Source organism: Dipodomys merriami, unplaced genomic scaffold (genome assembly GCF_024711535.1).
Source record: "Dipodomys merriami isolate MVZ:Mamm:240054 unplaced genomic scaffold, mDipMer1.0.p SCAF_11, whole genome shotgun sequence".
Lineage (NCBI taxonomy): Eukaryota > Metazoa > Chordata > Mammalia > Rodentia > Heteromyidae > Dipodomys > Dipodomys merriami.
The window spans coordinates 29,954,927-29,973,406 of NW_027202382.1; the positions used below are offsets into that span (position 1 = coordinate 29,954,927).

General features: G+C 51.6%; 1 protein-coding gene across 6 annotated transcripts in view; it reads right to left on the bottom strand.

Annotated features, from left to right (window-relative positions):
- The window catches only part of Akna (AT-hook transcription factor), a 48,488-nt gene that overhangs the window by 14,428 nt on the left and 15,580 nt on the right, over positions 1 to 18,480 (bottom strand). For 5 of the 6 annotated variants that reach the window (XM_070012199.1, XM_070012193.1, XM_070012190.1 and 2 more), the window contains exons 4-12: positions 17,401 to 18,449; positions 14,953 to 15,027; positions 9,860 to 10,013; positions 9,113 to 9,252; positions 7,272 to 7,331; positions 4,742 to 4,869; positions 4,103 to 4,310; positions 1,660 to 1,811; positions 1,350 to 1,553 (exon numbers count right to left, since the gene is read on the bottom strand). In XM_070012199.1, coding sequence (XP_069868300.1) covers positions 1,350 to 1,553; positions 1,660 to 1,811; positions 4,103 to 4,310; positions 4,742 to 4,869; positions 7,272 to 7,331; positions 9,113 to 9,252; positions 9,860 to 10,013; positions 14,953 to 15,027; positions 17,401 to 18,449 — 2,170 coding nt within the window. The remainder of the gene's footprint in view (positions 1 to 1,349; positions 1,554 to 1,659; positions 1,812 to 4,102; positions 4,311 to 4,741; positions 4,870 to 7,271; positions 7,332 to 9,112; positions 9,253 to 9,859; positions 10,014 to 14,952; positions 15,028 to 17,400; positions 18,450 to 18,480) is intronic. The other variant, XM_070012211.1, reaches the window with a different exon arrangement.

Consider the following 18,480-nt stretch of genomic DNA (forward strand, 5'->3'; position numbering starts at 1 on the left):
ACCTCAGTTCTTATAACCGTAAAATGAGAGTGGTAACAAACCCACCCTCCTCAGAACACAGGGGGCACAGGACAGAAGCAGCACTTCCCAGACCAAGTGAGTCTGCATAGAAGAGCAGAATGGAACTCCGTTACAGAAAGAAACAACTTTGCAAACAAATGGCTCCTGTCCTGGATAGAGGACTGAGGTGCCTGCCCAAAGCTCTACCTGCACAATCTGGCGAGACTGTATGCTTGCTTGTACAGCTGGCCTCCCTGCCCCATCAGCCTACCTCCCCGCCCACCACACTGCCTCCATTCATGGCCTCTTTTCAAAGGACGATCAGGAGGGATGATAAGGACATGTTAGCACTAAACTGAGACTTCTTCCTTGGTACCATTCCCAAGTCAGAAAACAAAACAAAAGGGGAATCAGGCTATTTAGTGTACATCTGTTCTACTTAAAGCCATGTTCTAGCCATACTACTCCTGAGCATCTACCTAGAGCATTACCAGTCAGGCTATGGTAAAGACACAATTCATGCACACCCATGTTCATTGCTGCAGTAGTCACAATAGCCAAGTTATGGAAACAGCCCAGATGCCCTACAAATAGATGAGTGAATGTAAACAATGTGGTACCTATACACAATGGAATTTCTTTCACAGCCATTAGGAGGAAAAATATTATGTCATTTGCAGGGAAATGGATGGACCTAGAACAAATCATCATGTTTTGTCTCATGTGTGGAAACTAGATCTAAAATACACCAGGACACGATAAACTACACGGGACTCTGCATTCACACACAGTGAGACCAAAGGCGCATACTCTTAGGTGAGGAAGCCAAGGGCACAAGGCCTCTGAGTGTACCACTGAGCCTGTAAGATCCTATTTATCAAAATGAACTTTAGGAAATGGACATAAGAGGTTTTTTTCTTTGTTGTTTCTGTTTTCTTTTCTTTTTGTCTTGTTTGTTCCTTTATCTGTCTTTGGGAGGGTAAGGTGGGGCACAAAAATGGAGGGTCAAAGGGTGAACAAATACAGAAGTGGTACTCACTAGACACTGTTATTGAAAATGAACTATGTACCTTGTGGGTGGGGATGAGAGAGAAAAACGAAGAGAGTGAGGGAAGGGGAACACTGTCCAAAAAGAAATGGACTGTTTACCTGACTTATGTAATTTAACCCCTCTGTACATCACCTTTATAACAACAATTTTTTTAAGACACATCCCCTGGTAACCCAAAGCATTTTTTGGTGTTCTTGGTGGCATTTAATACCACACCGTAGAGACGCGGGACAGGTTGACCGCAGGACTATGCTAAGAGCCATTTTGCTCATCCCACGGAGCAGACTCAGTGACTTACCTGTGACTTTTCTCAGCCGGCACTGGGTGCTGCCTTGGGGTCATGTGAGTGGCTTCCATTCTCCCTCCTGCTAAAGCTCCATCAACTTCCAGGGGGTAAAGACTGTCCTCCTTCTTGGGCTTTTTGTTGTGTTCCTCCCCTTCCTCTTCTTCCACTTCCTCCTCCACCCTCAAGGCTTCTGGGAGGGACTTCATGCTGAGGTACCTGAGGTAGTGTACCCAGGAGTGTTGTGTGACTTCTGCCCAGAGGGGGGAGGTCTGGTCCCCAGTCTGACACTCACCAGAGGGCCAGGGGGCAGGCGGGCACCTACCGATCCAGGAGGCCGTGGAAATCCTGCTCCATCTGCAGCTCCTTGCCTTTGAGTGGGGCTGGGAGGTCCCGCAGGCTGCCCTCCACCTCGCTGCTCCGGGGGCTCAGCTCCACATCCACAGGTGGTGGGCACGGGCCAGCAGGGGCAGGGAGCTGGACCAGAGAGGTGGAGGAAGCAGCTATTAAACACCTGCCACACCAGGCTCGTGCACAGTACTGAATGGTACACAGGCTGGGGTGACTGCCATTCGCATGCACGCACACGTGCTTTTCTGAACTGCCTGTCACGAATGCCAGCCACCCTCCAGATAGGACTTCCCAAGGCTCCAGCGAGTGGCCACACACATCCCAAAGTAACAAGGGGAGGAACTGTCCAGATTTCCTGCCAGCAGCACCAATCCTTCCCCAACTCTATCCTAGCCTGGATACCCACTACTTCCCATCCCCAAAACCTCTACTGCAAGAGCACAGAGCCCCTCACTTCCCCTCCACCCCCTCCACACAGGAAACACCACCTGCCGGAGCCATCCAGGCCTCTGCACAGAGCACAGATTGAGCTCTCCTCCACATCTTGGGGCCAGCGGGGCATCGGCTGGCACACATGCCCTGCCAGGGGCCAGGCCCTTTCCACCCACCCACCTAACACCTGCCATCTGGCTCCAGGCCCCACAGGCACAGAAATCCCACCACTGTCTTCCATCCATGTGACAACACACCTTGCTCACCTGCCACAGGGGCCTAGCCACCATCCTGCAAGGGCTCGAGGGGGTGGGAGACTCCTGCAAGGCCCCTTCTACCTTTGCACACAGCCCCACCGCCCCTCAGGTGACCTGAAGGCCACCTGACTCCCTTTCCTCTCACTGCCACTTAAAAGCTCTTGCAAGTTCACAAACCTCTGTGTGTGTGTGTGTGTGTGTGTGTGTGTGTGTCTTGTTCTCTGCCCAGCCTCAAACTTGTCTACCTACAAATCCCTTATGTCACTCCTTGATGAAAATTCAAGAAGAGTTTTAGACCAAGCTCAAGTTGAGGCTCCCACGCCCAGACACCACCACACTCATGCCTGACTTTCCAGACACCTCTTACGACTGTTGCCTCACCCCCACCCATTTTCCTGCTCTAGCCACAGGGCCCTTACATAGGCTCTTTCCCCTGCTGGATGATTTATCTCCTCCTGTGCCGAGTAATTCCCACTTACCCTCACATCTCATGTAAACTTTACTTCTTCAGAGACCATGGTCCCAGTTACACTGCTCTGTTCCCTACTTTCATCAGACAGAACTCTATATAATGGTCCTTCAGAGTACAATTCAAAATGACAATGCAAACAAGTCTGTACCTAGTTCAACTATTCAGAAACTCTGAGAGGTCAGATAGAGGTCACCTTTGTCCTCCACTGCTTTCCCCCCCAAATCCCACCACATGATAAGAGCCTTGGCATTTAAAACTGGGTGCCAGTGGCTCACACCTGCTCATCCTAGCTATGTGGGAGGCTGGGATTGGGAGGATCAGAGTTTCAGTCCAGCTCAGGTAGAACAGTCCGCAAAACTCCATCTCCACAGATGAAACTGGATATGGTGGGGTGTGCCCGCTCTCTCAGCTACCATGGGAAGGTTACAAACAGGTGGATCACAGCCAAGGTGTATGTCTGGATGAAAAGTGAGTTGCTATCTTAAAAATAACCAATTATGCCAAGCACTGGCGGCTTATGCCTATAATCTTAGCCACTCAGGAAGCCGAGATATAAGGATTATGGTTCCAAGTCAGCCTGTACAGGAAAGTCCCTGAGACTATCATTTCCAATTAATCACCAAGAAAGCCTGAAGTGAAGCTGTGGCTCAAGCGATAGAGCACTAGCTGAGAGGAAGAGAGAGAGAGAGAGAGAGAGAGAGAGAGAGAGAGAGAGAGGAAAAGAAAAAGCCCAGGGACAGCTCCCAGGTTTTGAGTTCAAGCCCCAGTACTGGTACACACGTGTGTACACACACACACACACACACACACACACACACACACACACACACACACACACAGAGTAAGAAAAACAGTTGAAGGCTGACTGCTGGTGGCTCACATTTATAATTCTAGCTACTCAAGAGGCTAAGATCTAAGGATGGTGGTTTGAAGCCAGCCTGGGTAGAAAAGTCCCCATGAGACTCTCCAATAAACTAATAATTAAAAAAAAAAAAAAAAAAACCCTGGAAGTGGTGCTATGGCTCAAGCGGTAGAGCACTACCCTTGAGCACAAAGAGGCTCAGGAACAGCACCCAGGCCCTGAGGTCAAGCCCCAGGACCAGCCAAAAAAAAGACTGAAGGTATGAATTGGCAGTAGAGTGCCTACCTAGAAACCCTGAGTTCACAGTACTGCCAAACAAACAAATACAAAAAGGAGTCCTGACATTTGACAAATGTAATGACAGTATTAATGTGAAAGGAACAAAAGGGGGTACCTCAGAGGAGGGGCTCTGCATGGCTGCCGTGGGGACCATTCCCAAAGGAGTGAGCAGGCGTGCTGGCTGGCAGGACAGGGATGTGGCTGAGGTGCTGTCCTGGGTTGGGTCTGGCTCAGATGGTGCCAGCTCATGCTGGTTCCAACCCATGTGGTCCTGCAGCTCTTCCAAGCGCATCCTCAGCTGGCGAATCTCTGCCTCCAGCTCCCTGGAAGGGGGAAGTATCAGCATGGGGGCCCAGGCCGGTGGCCACATTGGGAGAGATGGGGCAGGAAACCCATTCATGGTCCACCCAATGTCACCACTGGATGATTCAGAGAACTCGAGAGAAGAAAGAGACTCCACTGAAAATCAAGAGATCTCATCTGGGTCCTCTCTGCCATCCCCAGGCTGTGTGACCTAGGGAAATCCCAGTCCTCTTAGCCTCAGTTTCCCTAATGTCCAGCTCATGTCTGAGGTGCCGTCTCATCTCATCTCTTGGTCCCACCCTGTGGACATGTGGCTAATTGGAATGGAGTTCTCCCTGCCATCTCTGTGTATGAATTGTGAGGACAAGTGTCTATCTCTTGATGTGGGCCCAGGGGCCCTCTTAGGGGTCTGGCCCACCTGCCCTCCTGGGCCTGTCTCTCCAGTACCTACCTGCAGTAATCGGGATCTCCCGGTGTCCCCTTAGAGCCAGTGCTCTGTGTGGCTGGGTGCTGCCCCTTGCTGGTCTGCAGATAGTCATCCTCCAGGCCTCTGTAGGCCGCCCTCAGACGCCGGAAGCCCTGGAACCAGGCAGATCACGGGCTCTGAGTGCCCAAGCCCCATGGGTTCAGTGCCAGCACAGACACAGAGGAGCTGTGGACAGCAGGGGCTGAGGCTGGGACCTTCTATGGATGCCTCTGTGAGGTCACGCTCTCTGCCATCAGACTGGCACGGCAAAGGTAGGATCTGGACGCCTTTGGCAATGGCCTTTCCTTGTACCAGGACAGCTACAGTGCCAAATATACTCTCCCTGTGTCCCCATGAGGAATGAGTACTGGAGACACCCCAATCTTCATCCTCCATGTTGCAAAACTGTGGGTATCAGAAAACTGGCCATTCCCTGCCCAAGCCCCCAATGAGGGATTGTTTATTATCTTCCCAGGAGGAAGCAGAGGCACCGAGGTTAAAGTTGGTAAAAGTCACAGAGTGAGCAGAACAAGTTCTACAGCCGTGACTTGAACCCAGGAACTCTGGCTGCAGAGCTCCTGGTTCTAACAACTGTGCTCGGCCTCCATAGTAGATGTAACCCTAATTGTTACCCAGTAACACCACAGAAAGCGGGGTGTGTGTGTGTGTGTGTGATCATGCCCCATTTACCACCCCAGACACTCAACTCCAGGAACAGACTTGAGGTGAAGGGCAACCTGTGCATGATCTAACAGCTCTCAATCTCCCCAGGTATGGGGAATCAAGACAGAGAGAAAAAAAAATGAATTGGGTTTTTGGGTTTGTTTGTTTTTGTCAGGAAAGGGGGATCTGGAAATCATTATACTCAATGAAAGAAGACAGAAGAAGATGAGTACTGCATGTTTGCACATGTGGATACTAAAAGCAATGATCTCAGAGAAGAAAAGCATACAGTGATAGTCACTGGAGGCTGAAAAGCTGGGGACGAAGGGGAGGGAGGAAGGCTGGATAGCAGGCGGCACCAAACTCCTGTTCAATAAGAGAAGTCCTAGTGTTCAAGGCACAATTTGTTATGTGACAATTTATTATGTAGCTATTAAAAAGGTAGAAGATAGGAGTTTAACGCATCCCAACACTATTTACAAGGGAAAAATGAATTACCCAGAATTGATGCTTGCATACTGTCTATGTATCAAACGATCACACTGTCCCCTATAAATGTCCCCATATGCCATTATGATACGCTGCTCCTATGTGGCAGTATAAAAAAATTTAAAGGTTTTCATTCTCAAAGTCCCTGATCATCGGCTTGAGGATACGGCAGAATCTCATACTGCACATTCCATAACAGAGTTGTACATGACATCTGTAGAGCGATCTAGGAACAGATGTAGGCTGTAATATGGCTTCATAAACCAAGGAGCCTGGTTTTGTCACTCTGAGACTCCTTCTGCTCCTCTTAACCCTTCTGCTGTGGGCCTTGTGCCTGGGCTGGATTATTTCCTCAAGCTTTGCTGGGGGGGCGGGGGGGGGGGGGGATGGAGGAGGAGGATCTGTTTAGGAGGAGGGGCCCTAAAGATCTTCCCACTGAAATGGGTTAAATGCAGTTGGGATCAGGAACGGCTAAGGGCAGCTGCTTTTCCTGAGGCTTCCTAGTCACTGTAGGCCCCCTAGATGCTAACAGTCATGTTGATAGTCCCTACCTTTGTCCCTCCCACTCACAGCTCTGAGAGCTCCACCCGCTCCCTCCTGTGGCCTGATTGAAGCAGCAGAAACCTATTTTGTACATACATGACTACATTATAACAAAACTCCAAAGTCCAGAAGGAAAAGAACCAGGCATGGCTAGATAAAGGGTCATCTCCCCTCTCTTTAGCCAGTTTCCAAATTTGGGGGAAGAGGGAGGTACAAAAAAAAAAAGAAAAGATCCTTTTCTAGTGGCCAAGAGGCAGGCAGATCACTGGGAGTAGTGCAGGGTAGTGAACATGACCTTGAACTTGGGAATGAATAGATCATGACATTGAACTTAAGAATGAAGAGACCATAGCCTTGAATTTAATGAACAGATTGTGACCTTGAACTTGGGAATGAACAGATCATGACCTTGAACTTAGGAATGAGATCATGACTTGAGAAGGAATAGATCAGCCTCCAGGTTCTGCTGCCTTCTACTATGTGACCTTCAAAGGCCTTCAAGTCACCTCTCTGGGCTTCGGCTTCATCACAGTTATAAATGGGAGCAATGGAGTGCATGCAGCTCCCTTGTGGGTGTTTCTGATGCTAAAATTGTGGTAGTGTATGTAGAAGGCTCCCAGAGTGGCTGGCAGCCAAGCGGCTTAGTAAATTCAGGTGTGGTGAGGGTCAGCATTTTCTTGGGGAGCGACACAGGAGCTGTCTCGCTGGGTCTGGAGGACTGTATGTGACAGCAAAGGGCGTCACAGACTCAGCCTGAGGACAGAAGTGAAGGTATCTCCTGCATGGCGGTGGGGCAGGGCGAGGGTGAGGGGGTGTTAACCTGAAGTCGGTCCTGAGGTGTGAGGTGTCCTTCTTGCATCAGTCCTTCAAAGGAATCCACCTGGACAGAGGGGAGGAAAATTAGCTTCATGAAGCCCAGGGCCCTGGACGTGACTTTCCCAGAGGCCCTTCACCCAGCCACAACCATGCTAGGCACAAAAGGCTGGGTCTGGCCTCAGGATGGAGGGTATAGACTCTATGCTGGGCCTCAGGGAAAATCCAGGAAGTTAACCCACGAAGCGCAATCGCTCACACGCAGAAGACCTGCAAGCCACACTGACCCCAAGTGGCTGGAATGGGTAGGGAAGAGCACATACCCACCACGAAGGCTAGATCTCACTGTCAATCAAAGTAGGGGGTGGGATGTACAGTTGCCCTGCCTGTACACAGTACTGAAGAAACAGAAGGCAAGATGGAGAACATTTCTTGTATACCTATCCCTTGTATTTATGGGGACAGGTTCCTGGACCCTTGGCCTTTGTGGATATATAGGCCTAAGGGATGCTGGCTATCAGGATTGTGATATCCCTTTTATGGCTCTCGACCACTTAAACCACACTTCCAGCATTTTTGTTGGTTGACTGCAGGTGGGATCTTGTAGAGTTTTCTCCCCAGGCTAGCTTCAAACTGCAGTCTTTACACCTGAGTTTTCCTGAGTAGCTAGGATTACAGGCATAAGCCACCAGCACTCAGCTGACGTTTAGTCTTTGAACTTTTAGTTTAGTCTTTGATATTTTATATCAATATCAACCTCTTCATTCCACCAGCAGCCACAGGGGTCAGCCATGCTGGACAGTGAAGCTTGGATTATCAGAGGTCAGTTGACCTCAGCTCCTGCCAAGTATGGCACTCTGACTTTGCTTTATTTTATGAACAGTGAGATAAGAAATAAACTCCTCTCCAGTTTCTGGGCCAAAAATGGTAGGGAGAAAAAGGTATCAGGTACTTAAACCGCTACTCACAAATGGAAGAGCCTTGAAAACATCACTGGAAAGGAAAGGAGTCAGACACAAGGCAGAGGTTTGTCTGAATCCATTTATATGAAATGTTCAGAACAGGCAAACTGATGGGACAGAGGAAGGTAAGCCACTGCCTAAGGCCAGAAAACAGCCATGCCACGGCATTATGAAGAGGAGGCTATGGAAAAACAATGGTGAGGGTGGCGTTTCTCTGAAGGAATTTCTTTTATGGACCTGATGCCTGTAATAACTGCACGTCCATTTTTGCACTGGCAACTAGGAAGCTCAAAAAAGATAGGTGTGTCTGTGATTAAGTGCTCAACACGTTGTTGACTCACTTTACCCTATAATTTGTTTTTCTCCATGCTTACTTCCTCTCTGGCCCCCCAGCTTCTTCACTTCCGTTTTAAGAATGTGGTTAACACGTTATGTCGTTTCATAAACTGTTATAAGCACTGCTGGAAGAAGGCCAAGAATGTAGGTAGAAAAAAGATGTGCACACAATTCAGTGACCAGGGGTGCTTGAGGAAAATATCAAAACCCTGTGCGATGTACCTGAGAGTGGACTTCCAGTTTAGAAACCAACGGAGAAAGGGGGCAATCTGTCCCGAAGGGGAAAGGCAGAGTTACAGACAGAGTGGAATCTCCCTGGGACTAAACCAGAGTCACTTTCAAATACAAGTAGAGAGACGCAAAAAGTAGGGTTCAGCTTAGCCCCGGGTGACAAGGAAGAGGCTGGGGACACATGACTTCCAAAGCCAGGGGGAAGGAGAGGGTCAGATTTCGAGATGGCCCAGTTAGATGGTGCTGAGGCAGGGAAAGGGGACTCTCACAGAGGTCCTGTGAGACTGTCTTGCAGGATGAAACGTGGGGTCTCACTCACCTTCGCCAGGAGCCTGCTGGCCTGGGAAGCCAGTCCCTGGTTCCACTCCATGGTGGTGCCCTGGCTCTCTGGGAGCCCCTTCACAGTGGGTGTGCTGGAGGGTGAGGAAGGGCTCAAGTTTCCTGGTGCTGTCAGCCACCCTGGAATACACAGCCAAGGAACACTGGGTCCAAGGGCAGATCTCCACATCCACCATCACGTGGGCCATCAGCTGGGCCATCTCCACGTCAGCCAAGGAAGAGGGCTGGGGAGGGGCTGTCCCAGTACAGGTAGGACCAGCTCTGGGTCCTGTTACGAGGAGCAGAGCCAGACCAGCCTGGGGTCTCAAGCCAGTGGTGCAGGCTCTGATGCAGGGAGATACAAGTGTGAGTCCTAACCCACCCTGAGGAGCTGGACTGAGCTTCAGCTTGCTCTTGTCTCTCTGAGCCACCGTTTCCTGGCTACCAGGTCCCTGCTGGAATTAAGCAAGGTGACACACACCATGCTCAGTACAGGGCAGGCTGTACAATGGGCCCTTCAACCAGAATATCGGTCATACTCTTCATCTCATATTGCCAAGGTGGCACAGTGGGCCATCCTAGTTCATGTCAGGACACCATCCTGTTTGGCCTGTCCAAGTCAAAGGACTCAGAGAGGAAGTGTGAGGCTTTGACGCCCCCTGACCTAAAACTAGTGCTCATCCAGGGTGATCTAAGACCTCCCCCACCAGAGCAAAGGCACAGAGACAGCCCCAGCTCTCAGACTTACCTGTGGCCCCAGATGCCTGCTGGTCCTGGTCAGTACCAGGACACCACTCAGCTGAGTGGGGCTGTGGGATGGTGAAGGACAAGACCTTGGTCCCTGGGGGCACCGTTCCCTTGCTGCTGTGGCCGGGCTGGGGCGGTTCAGAGTACAGGTTCACCTGGGAAGATGGATGTGGGCAAAGCCAAATCAAGGGCAAGGAAAACTTACTGAGAAGGCCTTCCTTTCATCCTTCCTCTGAGGGGTCAATAACACTTCAGATTATAAATAGAACCTTTGCTGGGTATCAGTGGCTCATGCCTGTAACCTTAGCTACTCAGGAGGCTGAGATCTGAGGATCGTGGCTCAAAGCCATCCCAGGCAGGAAAGTCCCTGTGAGACTCTTATCTGCAACTAACCACTCAAAAACCGGAATGTGGTACTGTGGATCAAAGTGGTAGAGCGCTAGCCTTGAGCAAAAGAGCTCAGGAATAGCGCTCAGGCCCTGAAATCAAGCCTCACAACTGACCAAAAGAAAAATAAATAAATAGATAGACAGAACCTTTACCTTGAACCCAGGGGTGAGAAAAAATGTGGGATTAATGGCCTATAAGCTTTTCCATTTTTTCTGAATGGTGGTCCTGAAGAGGAGGAAAATAGGGCCCAATCTCCCAGGAGAGAAAACACTCAGAGAGGTTAAATCACTCAAAATCTACAGCTGACAAGTGGACTAGGATGACAACATTGCTTTATCTAATCCCCAAACCTATGGTTTTCCACTAGTAACAATACTAATATTAATTAATAATAATAATATTTGTCACTACACAATTATAGTATATGGTGTCATTTGTCATAAATAATTCTAATATTTCTTAAGACATGATATGTTCAATAATAGTAATAATTAAGTTGGTAATAAACAGAAGCTAACGGCTGTATGAATGGATGAGAAAGCCAGCAGGTGCCCAGAGTGTCATCATTTGAGGATGGATTGAACATGGCAAATCACCCAGTGAGAAGCTGCAGGAAGGGCTGACCGAGGAAGGCCATCTGGAGCTCAAGAGCCGAGAGAGCGCATGCTCTGGGCAGGGGTACACAGCAGAGCTGGGGAGCTGGGTAGGTTTTGTGAACGGGGTTCTGCTGAGCAGAGCTGTGCCATTTGTGGCTAGATATACGCCTGTGGCTGGGCTGAGCAGCTGGGGTGGAGGCTGGAAAGCCCAACCTAACCACATCTGCCCTTTTACAGAGTTTGCCCCCCTGCTTTAGTGTCAAAGCCAGAGCCATGTCCAAGCTCTACCACTCATCATCGTTGTGTCCTAGAACAGCTGATGTAGTTAACATCGTGTTATGTAGGAATTCAGTACAGAGCAGTCACCTCCCTCCCATTTGTCACCGTTGCAGCATAACCATCACCATTACCATCATCACCATGTCTACCACCATCACCATTACCACCATCATCAATCACTACCACCATCACCATCATCACCATCATCACTGTCATCACCACCACCATCATCCCTATTGTTAACCATGTGGCCACAGGGAGACAAGTTCCTGAAGAGCCACACTCCAGTGGTGTCCTGGTGCCTCAGTGCCAGGTGGATGTCCTGATTGCCCCTACTACCTCAAGATTGGGACAGGCAGCTGACAGTGGGCCCAGCAGAGGAAGCTCCCTGGTCCCAACCAAGCGGCCTCCCCAGCTTCCTCTGCTCTTCAGGACCCTGCTGTGGCAGAAAACCCATGCCAAGTGGGGCTTGGCCCAGCTGCTGCCCTCCCCTCCCCGCCTGAGCCATACCAGCTGAGAACAAAGCTGGATTTTCATAATCTCCCTGGCCATCTGCTCCCCACTACCTGCAGGGCCGCCCACTAGCACCCCTCTTCTCCTGAGGTGACCCAAATCCCTGGGGAGGCGCCGGCTCTGAACACCTTTCCTGCCTGCCTCCCTCCCTCCCTCCCTCCCTCCTTCCCATGTGGGCAAGAGGCCTGAATCCCCTCAGCTTGAGAGAGACCACAGCAGAGGCCAAAGCTTGTGGTGGAGGGTGTGGGGGTTGCCAGAAAAAGCACCTGCTGAGCTGCCCAGGCCTGGCTCTCCAGGGCCCTGGCTCCCTAGAGAATGGCTGCATCTGAGGTGAGGGTGACCAAGTTATCGCTGGGGAACCCCACAGTGCACCCCAAGGCTAGGTTGGCTCTTGTGGGGGCGAAGGGGATTTTGTGCAGGGTGAAACCAGCGGTTTTGGGAAAGACTGGGTTAAATAAATGAGCATGCTCCCTGCATGCACAGATGGGGCTTCTCCAAGCCTTTAGAATGCTAATGGGCTTCATGAATGAGGCAGGAGGGAAAGGGGAGGGGAGAGCACAGCTACTTCCCCTCTCCCCACTGCTCCACCAGGGGTTTCTGGCCCCAGCACCAGAGCTTTCTGTGGGGAAGGGGGCTCTAGGTCTTCTGGTCTGGTTTCCGGCCTCCTCAACTCTTCTTCCTGGACTCTGTCCTGAGATGAGGGAAGTGGGGCAGCTTGGGGAGGCACAGCAACCAGGCAGCCAAAGTGACAGCACCTCCCTCCACACCTGCCTCTTGAACTCCCATCAGAGCTCAACTTGGCCTCTCACAAACACTGGGCAAATGGGTCTCCTGGCCCCACCCCATTTTTGCAGATGGAGGACCTCCAGTGGAGGCCTCAGCCTGGGCCTGGCACTTTCTGTGCCTCCTCCTTCCTGTGCATTCTCCCACCCCTTCCCACTCACAAACCATGAGCCTGGCCTGGGAGTCCAGAGCACATCCCAGATGCGGCCCCTCCTAGGTGGTACCCGCTCCCCAACCCCACTCCCCCCCCCCCCCCCGTTCCCAGTGTTGTGGACTCCGAGCAAAGGGGCTCAGCACCCATGGGCTCTGAGCAGGACACCTTTGTGAGCCTTCTAGGTTTGGGGATTCAGACATGAGGCAGCCATGTGTCATGCAATGATGCACCTCCCTGATCTGGGGCTCCCTGCTCCCTCTGCAGACCTGGCCTCTGAGCTCATCCAGAATGGCTCCCCAAGACTAGGGGTTGAGGGGAGTAGCCACCTGGTTCCATTTCAGCTAAATTCTGTTCACCCCTCCCCTTTTTCTTTGGTCATGGGGTTTGAACTCAGGGCCTGGGCATTGTCTCTTGAGTTGTTTATTTATTTATGTTTTGCTCAAAGCTCATGCTGTACCACTTTGAGCCACAGCTCCACTTCTGGCTTTTTTGGTAGTTAACTGGAGATGACGAGTCTCATGGACGTGGCTGCTCAGGCTGGCTTCAATCCACAGTCCTCAGATCTCAGCCTCCTGAGTGTAAGGTCCGCTCCTGGAAGGTGAGCAGACTCCACCCTCCTCGCAGCAAAGTCTCCACCCAGTACCTGCGTTACCTAGGCAACTGGCACACCTGGAATTGGTCACATCTGCATCCGCTGAGGTCACATCTGGATTCCATAAGGCCACACCTTTCCCGGACCCTACCCTAGACAAGGCCTAGCCCAGGGACAGACGCCCTCTTTCCCAGCTCTCTCCCAGCCACGTGGTGCCAACATGGCCTGGTGCCAGCCAGAACGATGAATGAACCACCCCTTACCTGAATACCACGTGTGTGGTGTGGTTTTTACTCGGCTACCTCTCTTTAAAAACCTAACACCGAGTAGCTAAGATTACACGAGCTGTCGGCACCTGGCTCTCCCCTTCTTTGAGGATGGCCCTCAGGCCAAGGGGGCATCTTTCTCTTAAGCAGATGAGGGTAATAAGCTGATGCTCACATATGTCCATGCCCCCTGCTTCTATACTATGAGCCCCTCACATCCAAGCCAGCTTCTGGCTCCAGCTAGGCCAGCCTGAGTATCCACACGGGTCCTCATGGGCTGGGGAGTCCCACCACTCTGTGAGGTGCCCCGTGTGCTCACTACCTGTTTAGATGAGGCAGGAGGCAGATGGAAATGCCGCACATCTCCACCTATCCTGACCCTAAGCGCCTCACCCTATCCCCACCGGGACCTCAGCTTCCCAATCAGCAAAATGGGGCCGCTAGAAGGCTGGAGCCTGACAAGCCGTTCCTGTCTTTCCTTGGACTTTCTGGAGTCTGTGGCTTCCTTCATGAGGGGGTCCTCCTCTTCCATCTCTGAGTCCCTTGAGAGAGCTCTAGGGGTCTTAAGACCTCAGCTGGATCTCCTGGCATTCAGGAGCAGGTCCGATTACCCCTCTTATAGGCATGCTCTACGAGGCAGTGGTAGGAAGGGACCTGCCTGCATAGAGGGTGCTACAGGTGTGGAGACAGAGAAGTCCCTTTTCTCACCTCACTGTCCCCACCCACACTCCCAGGAAGGAAGCAGCTCTAGATACAGGTAGCATGTGGTGGAGGAGGGGACCCAGCACATGGGTGGAGCCATCTGGGCAAGATGGGGGCACCCACAGAGACACGCTAATGGGGTGTCAGGGGAGGGCCTGCACTTTTGCTCATAGCTTCCCTGCCTCCTGCATGCACAGAAGCCTGATGGGGCAAGCGGGCTCCCCAAAGCAGGAAGCCACAGGGGCTGCAACAGGCCCCACTTCCTGCTTTACCCCAGAAAAGAGGAAGATCTCGGAGCAGGGAGCCTGAAGACAAACTGAGGCTAGGCAGCAGGAAAGCCAGCTCTTGGAGTGGACAAATGACACCTCTCACCTGCTGTACACATGATGTCCAGTCTCAATAAGGGTGAGGGGCGAGGACGTGGGGGAGACTGGGAAGAAGACAGGCAAAGGTTGTGATCCAGAAGAACTGGGGCCCAGGAAACAAGACTGGGCAGAAATTCTGTGCTACTCTTTTGAGACTCAGAGAGCCATGGTCACATTCTTAAGGGCACACATAGCTGGTTAGGGGACTCAGGAGTGGAATCTTACCCTAGAGACCACCTAGGAGGAGAAAGCTGCTGCTGAAATCCCAGCCACCCTAGATTTTAGCACTTAAAGACACCAAAGTGCATAAACAGGGAGACTGAACCCACGAAGGGCCAGGTGGCAGCCCAGCATCACTGAGGAGAACTAGGGCTCCTCTCCGCATCAGTGGAGGGCTCAGTGGAGGTACAAACTTGGTGTGGTGTTGGACACTTCCTCCCGCCCTGGCCAGTACCTTGGCCCCTAGGCGCAGCTGGTCGATGGTGTTCTCGGCTTCGGCGTACTTGGTGAGGAGCTTGTGGTAGTCTTCCTGTGGGAAGGAGGGAGGACATGCTCACACTGGAGGCTGGAGGCCCGTCTTCCAAGCTGTAAGCCCCTCATGGGCCAGGTCCCACCCCCACATGGTGCTTTGTTCAACACCTTCAGGATGCCACTCAATGTGGACTCCTCAGTTCCAGCATCAGACAACAGGACAGTTCCAGCCAGGGGCCAGTACATCTTGGGGGAGGGCCTGTGGCAAGGTTACCTGATGGAGAGCCCACAATAAGGGCTGTCACTTCTTTCCTACTGGCCCCAACTTCCCTGCCTGTCTGTTGAGGGGCACCATAGGTCAGGTCATAGCTGTCTTCCCTACTGCCCTGTTCCAAGAACCTAAGCAGGGTGTGCTTCGTAGCACACACAGAGTGTGCTAATCACCCAAGAGTTCCTCTGCAGAAAAGCAGAAGATTCAGTTACTGCTCCATAAAATCATCATTCAAGAGAAAAGGCAAATGCAAATGTCACAAGTCAGTGCTGAAGGAGCGTGTTTCTCAATGTTCTGAAAACAAGTCACGAAAGGCAAAATCAAGCATGTCTGTTCCATCTGAACAAGGCCTTGGTTACCACAACCTAAGGCAAAGAGTGCAAGAGGGGTGTCTCAAGTGGAAGAGCACCTGCCCAGCAAGGACAAGACCCTGAATTCAAATCCCAGTACAGCCAAAAACAAAACCAAAAACCAACCAAACAAACAAACCAACAAAAAGACCCAAAAGCTTTCTAGCAAAGAATGCAGAAGGAACAGCATTCTCAGAACACAATCATTCATCCTGACACTCCAAACAAAGAGCTGGATCATACAACAGCTGCCAGGGCTAGGCAGGTCACAACTGTAGGGCCGGAGGAAGCACTGAGCCCCATTCCCCAGATCTCTGGCCACAAACTCCTGAAGTGCATGATCCGCAGGAACACACTCTCTCTCTGTCTCTCTGTCTGTCTCTGTCTCTGTCTCTGTCTCTGTCTCTGTCTCTGTCTCTCTCTCTCTCTCTCTCTCTCTCTCACACACACACACACACACACACACACACACACACAGAGATGGTTGCAACCCAGAAGTTTCCTAGCTCAGGTCCTACCCCGAGATAGGGAGGAGAGGATATGGGTGGTCTTCCAAGATGCCACGTGTGCTTCCGCAGGTAGCCGTGGGCAGCTCTTGGGGGCAGGGCTGATTTTATCAACAGCAAACTACAGGAAGAAGTCAGAGGAGAAAAGGCTTACAGATAAGAGATTTGAAAAGAAATGTAAACCACAAAAGAGAAGAAAAAGTGGGCCGGGTACTGGTGGCTCACAACTGTAATCCTAGCTACTCAGGAAGCTGAGATCTGATGACTGCAGTTCAAAGCCAGCACAAGCAGGAAAGTCCCTCCGAGGACTCTTATCTCTAATTAACCACCACAAGCTGGAAGTGGAGCTGTGGCTCAAGGGGTAGCACACTAGTCCAGCACAAAAGCTCAGGAGTTAGCCAGGTGCTTAGTGGCTCATGCCTGTAATCCTAACTACTCAGAAGGCTGAGATCTATGGTTCAAAGCCACCCCAGGCAAGAAAGTCCAGGAGACTCTTATCTCCAATAAACTACTCAGAAAAAGCCAGAAGTGGCTGTAGCTCAACTGGTAAAGTGCTAGCCTTGAGCAAAGGAAGCTCATGGACACCACCCAGGCTCAGAGTTCAAGCCCCAGGACTAAGGTGGAGGTGGGGCGGCGGGGGGGGGGGGGGGGGGGGGCACAGTTCAGGAACTGTGCCCAGGCCCCGAGTTCAAGCCTCAGAACTGGCAGGAGAGAACTAAAGGCACAGGACATTGACCAGAAGCCACAAAGGAACCTCATTCAGATCCTGATTGAAACAAACTAAAGTGACTGAGCTACTGCTGAGACAAATGAAGACAAGTCAGATGACGGAGCTGGTATTCACTTGTGGTTATGTCTAAAATATGGTTCTTGTCATCAAACACAGACACACTAAAATATAAAGTGGTGTATGCTTAAGATTTTGTTAAAACACACACACACACACACCCTCCAAGAAGCATTAGTGGGAGAGGGTATGTGCATGAAAAACGTTGCTGGCTACTGGTGAATTTGTATACTATGTGAGATGGCGATGTGGGCAGTCATTATATGATTTTCTCTCCTGAAGATATCTGAATTGTTCATAAGTTCAAAACACGCCCACATCACCACTGAGACAGTGGCACAATTACAGTATTGCTCTTTTTGAACAAAAGGCTTGATTTTTCTCTCATACCTCCAGAACTACCCATCTCCACCAACAGGGGGCTCCAGCCCAGATTCAAGGCCTTCCCCCTCCCCAATCTGGTCTATCTCAGGCCAACAGGTGCTTGAGTGAGACACTTAGATAGGAGTCCCCTTACCTGCAGCTGGTGGACCAGTTTGGTGGCTTGCTCGGGTGTCTGGAACTCTTGGGGTACCCTGGCGACAGGGTATGAAGTAGGTGGGTCCTTGGCCGGGGATACTTCTCCACTGCTTAACAGGACTTCACGCACAATCTCAGCCGGTGATTTGAAGATCAGGGGCCCCGTGGCGTCTTGAGGCTGCCGGTTATGGTTCCTGGACTTGGGTGGGCGGTAACTCTCATCTTTGGGGAACCTCACCCGAGGCCCCACTTTGGAGAAATCAGGCAGTGGGTAGTTCAGACGTCCCCGACCATACTTGGGGACATGGGAAGAAGAGTGGCTGGCCAGAGTGTCTCCCTGCTTGGGCTGTGACTGGTCTTTCTGTGTTGTACTAGACTGGAGACTCAGGGGGTTGATGGAGCCGGTGAATCGGGATGGCAACGGCTGAGAGGAGGTCTTGGTCTGCTTCCACGTTGGGTCCTCAGACCATGGGCTGGACAGGCTGGCGGTTTCTCCCCCCCATCTATTCTCGCTGTGCTCAGGACTCTGGGCTGGTGATGCGGAGCGATCCTGGAATTCTGTGGTCGTTGCCGGAGCAACGCCACCTCTGGTTCTGTCATCAGGGGGCAGGAGGTGGTGGTGGGAACTCTGCGGTAGGGCTCCTGTCCTGGCAGTAGTCTGGGGGATGTCGGCCTCTCCTTCCCAGGGAGAATCCAGACTGTCACTAGGTTGGCCAAGGCTCACGGTCCCACTGCTCCAGGATCTTGCTGAGCAGAATCCAGCATATCGGTGGGCCTCGGGAGATTCTGAAGACTCATTTCCACCGGCTTCATCGCCCGAAGCCACCCAGCTTCCGGCCTGACCCCGTTGTGGAACCATGGGTCTGGTGTAGTCCTGGTCGGCACACCCAGGCCTTGGGGAACTCTCTTCAGCTGCCTCACTCCCGGGGCTTCCTGGGACTTCATCAGGTTCCTCTTCGGTCAGGTCTAGTTGACCATCCTGCAGGGGGAGCCAGGGCAGAGGCAGGGGAGGACTTTCTGGGCTGTCCACATCCTCTGCTTCAGTGTCTGCAAAGACAAGACATTTGTGGTTTAGCAC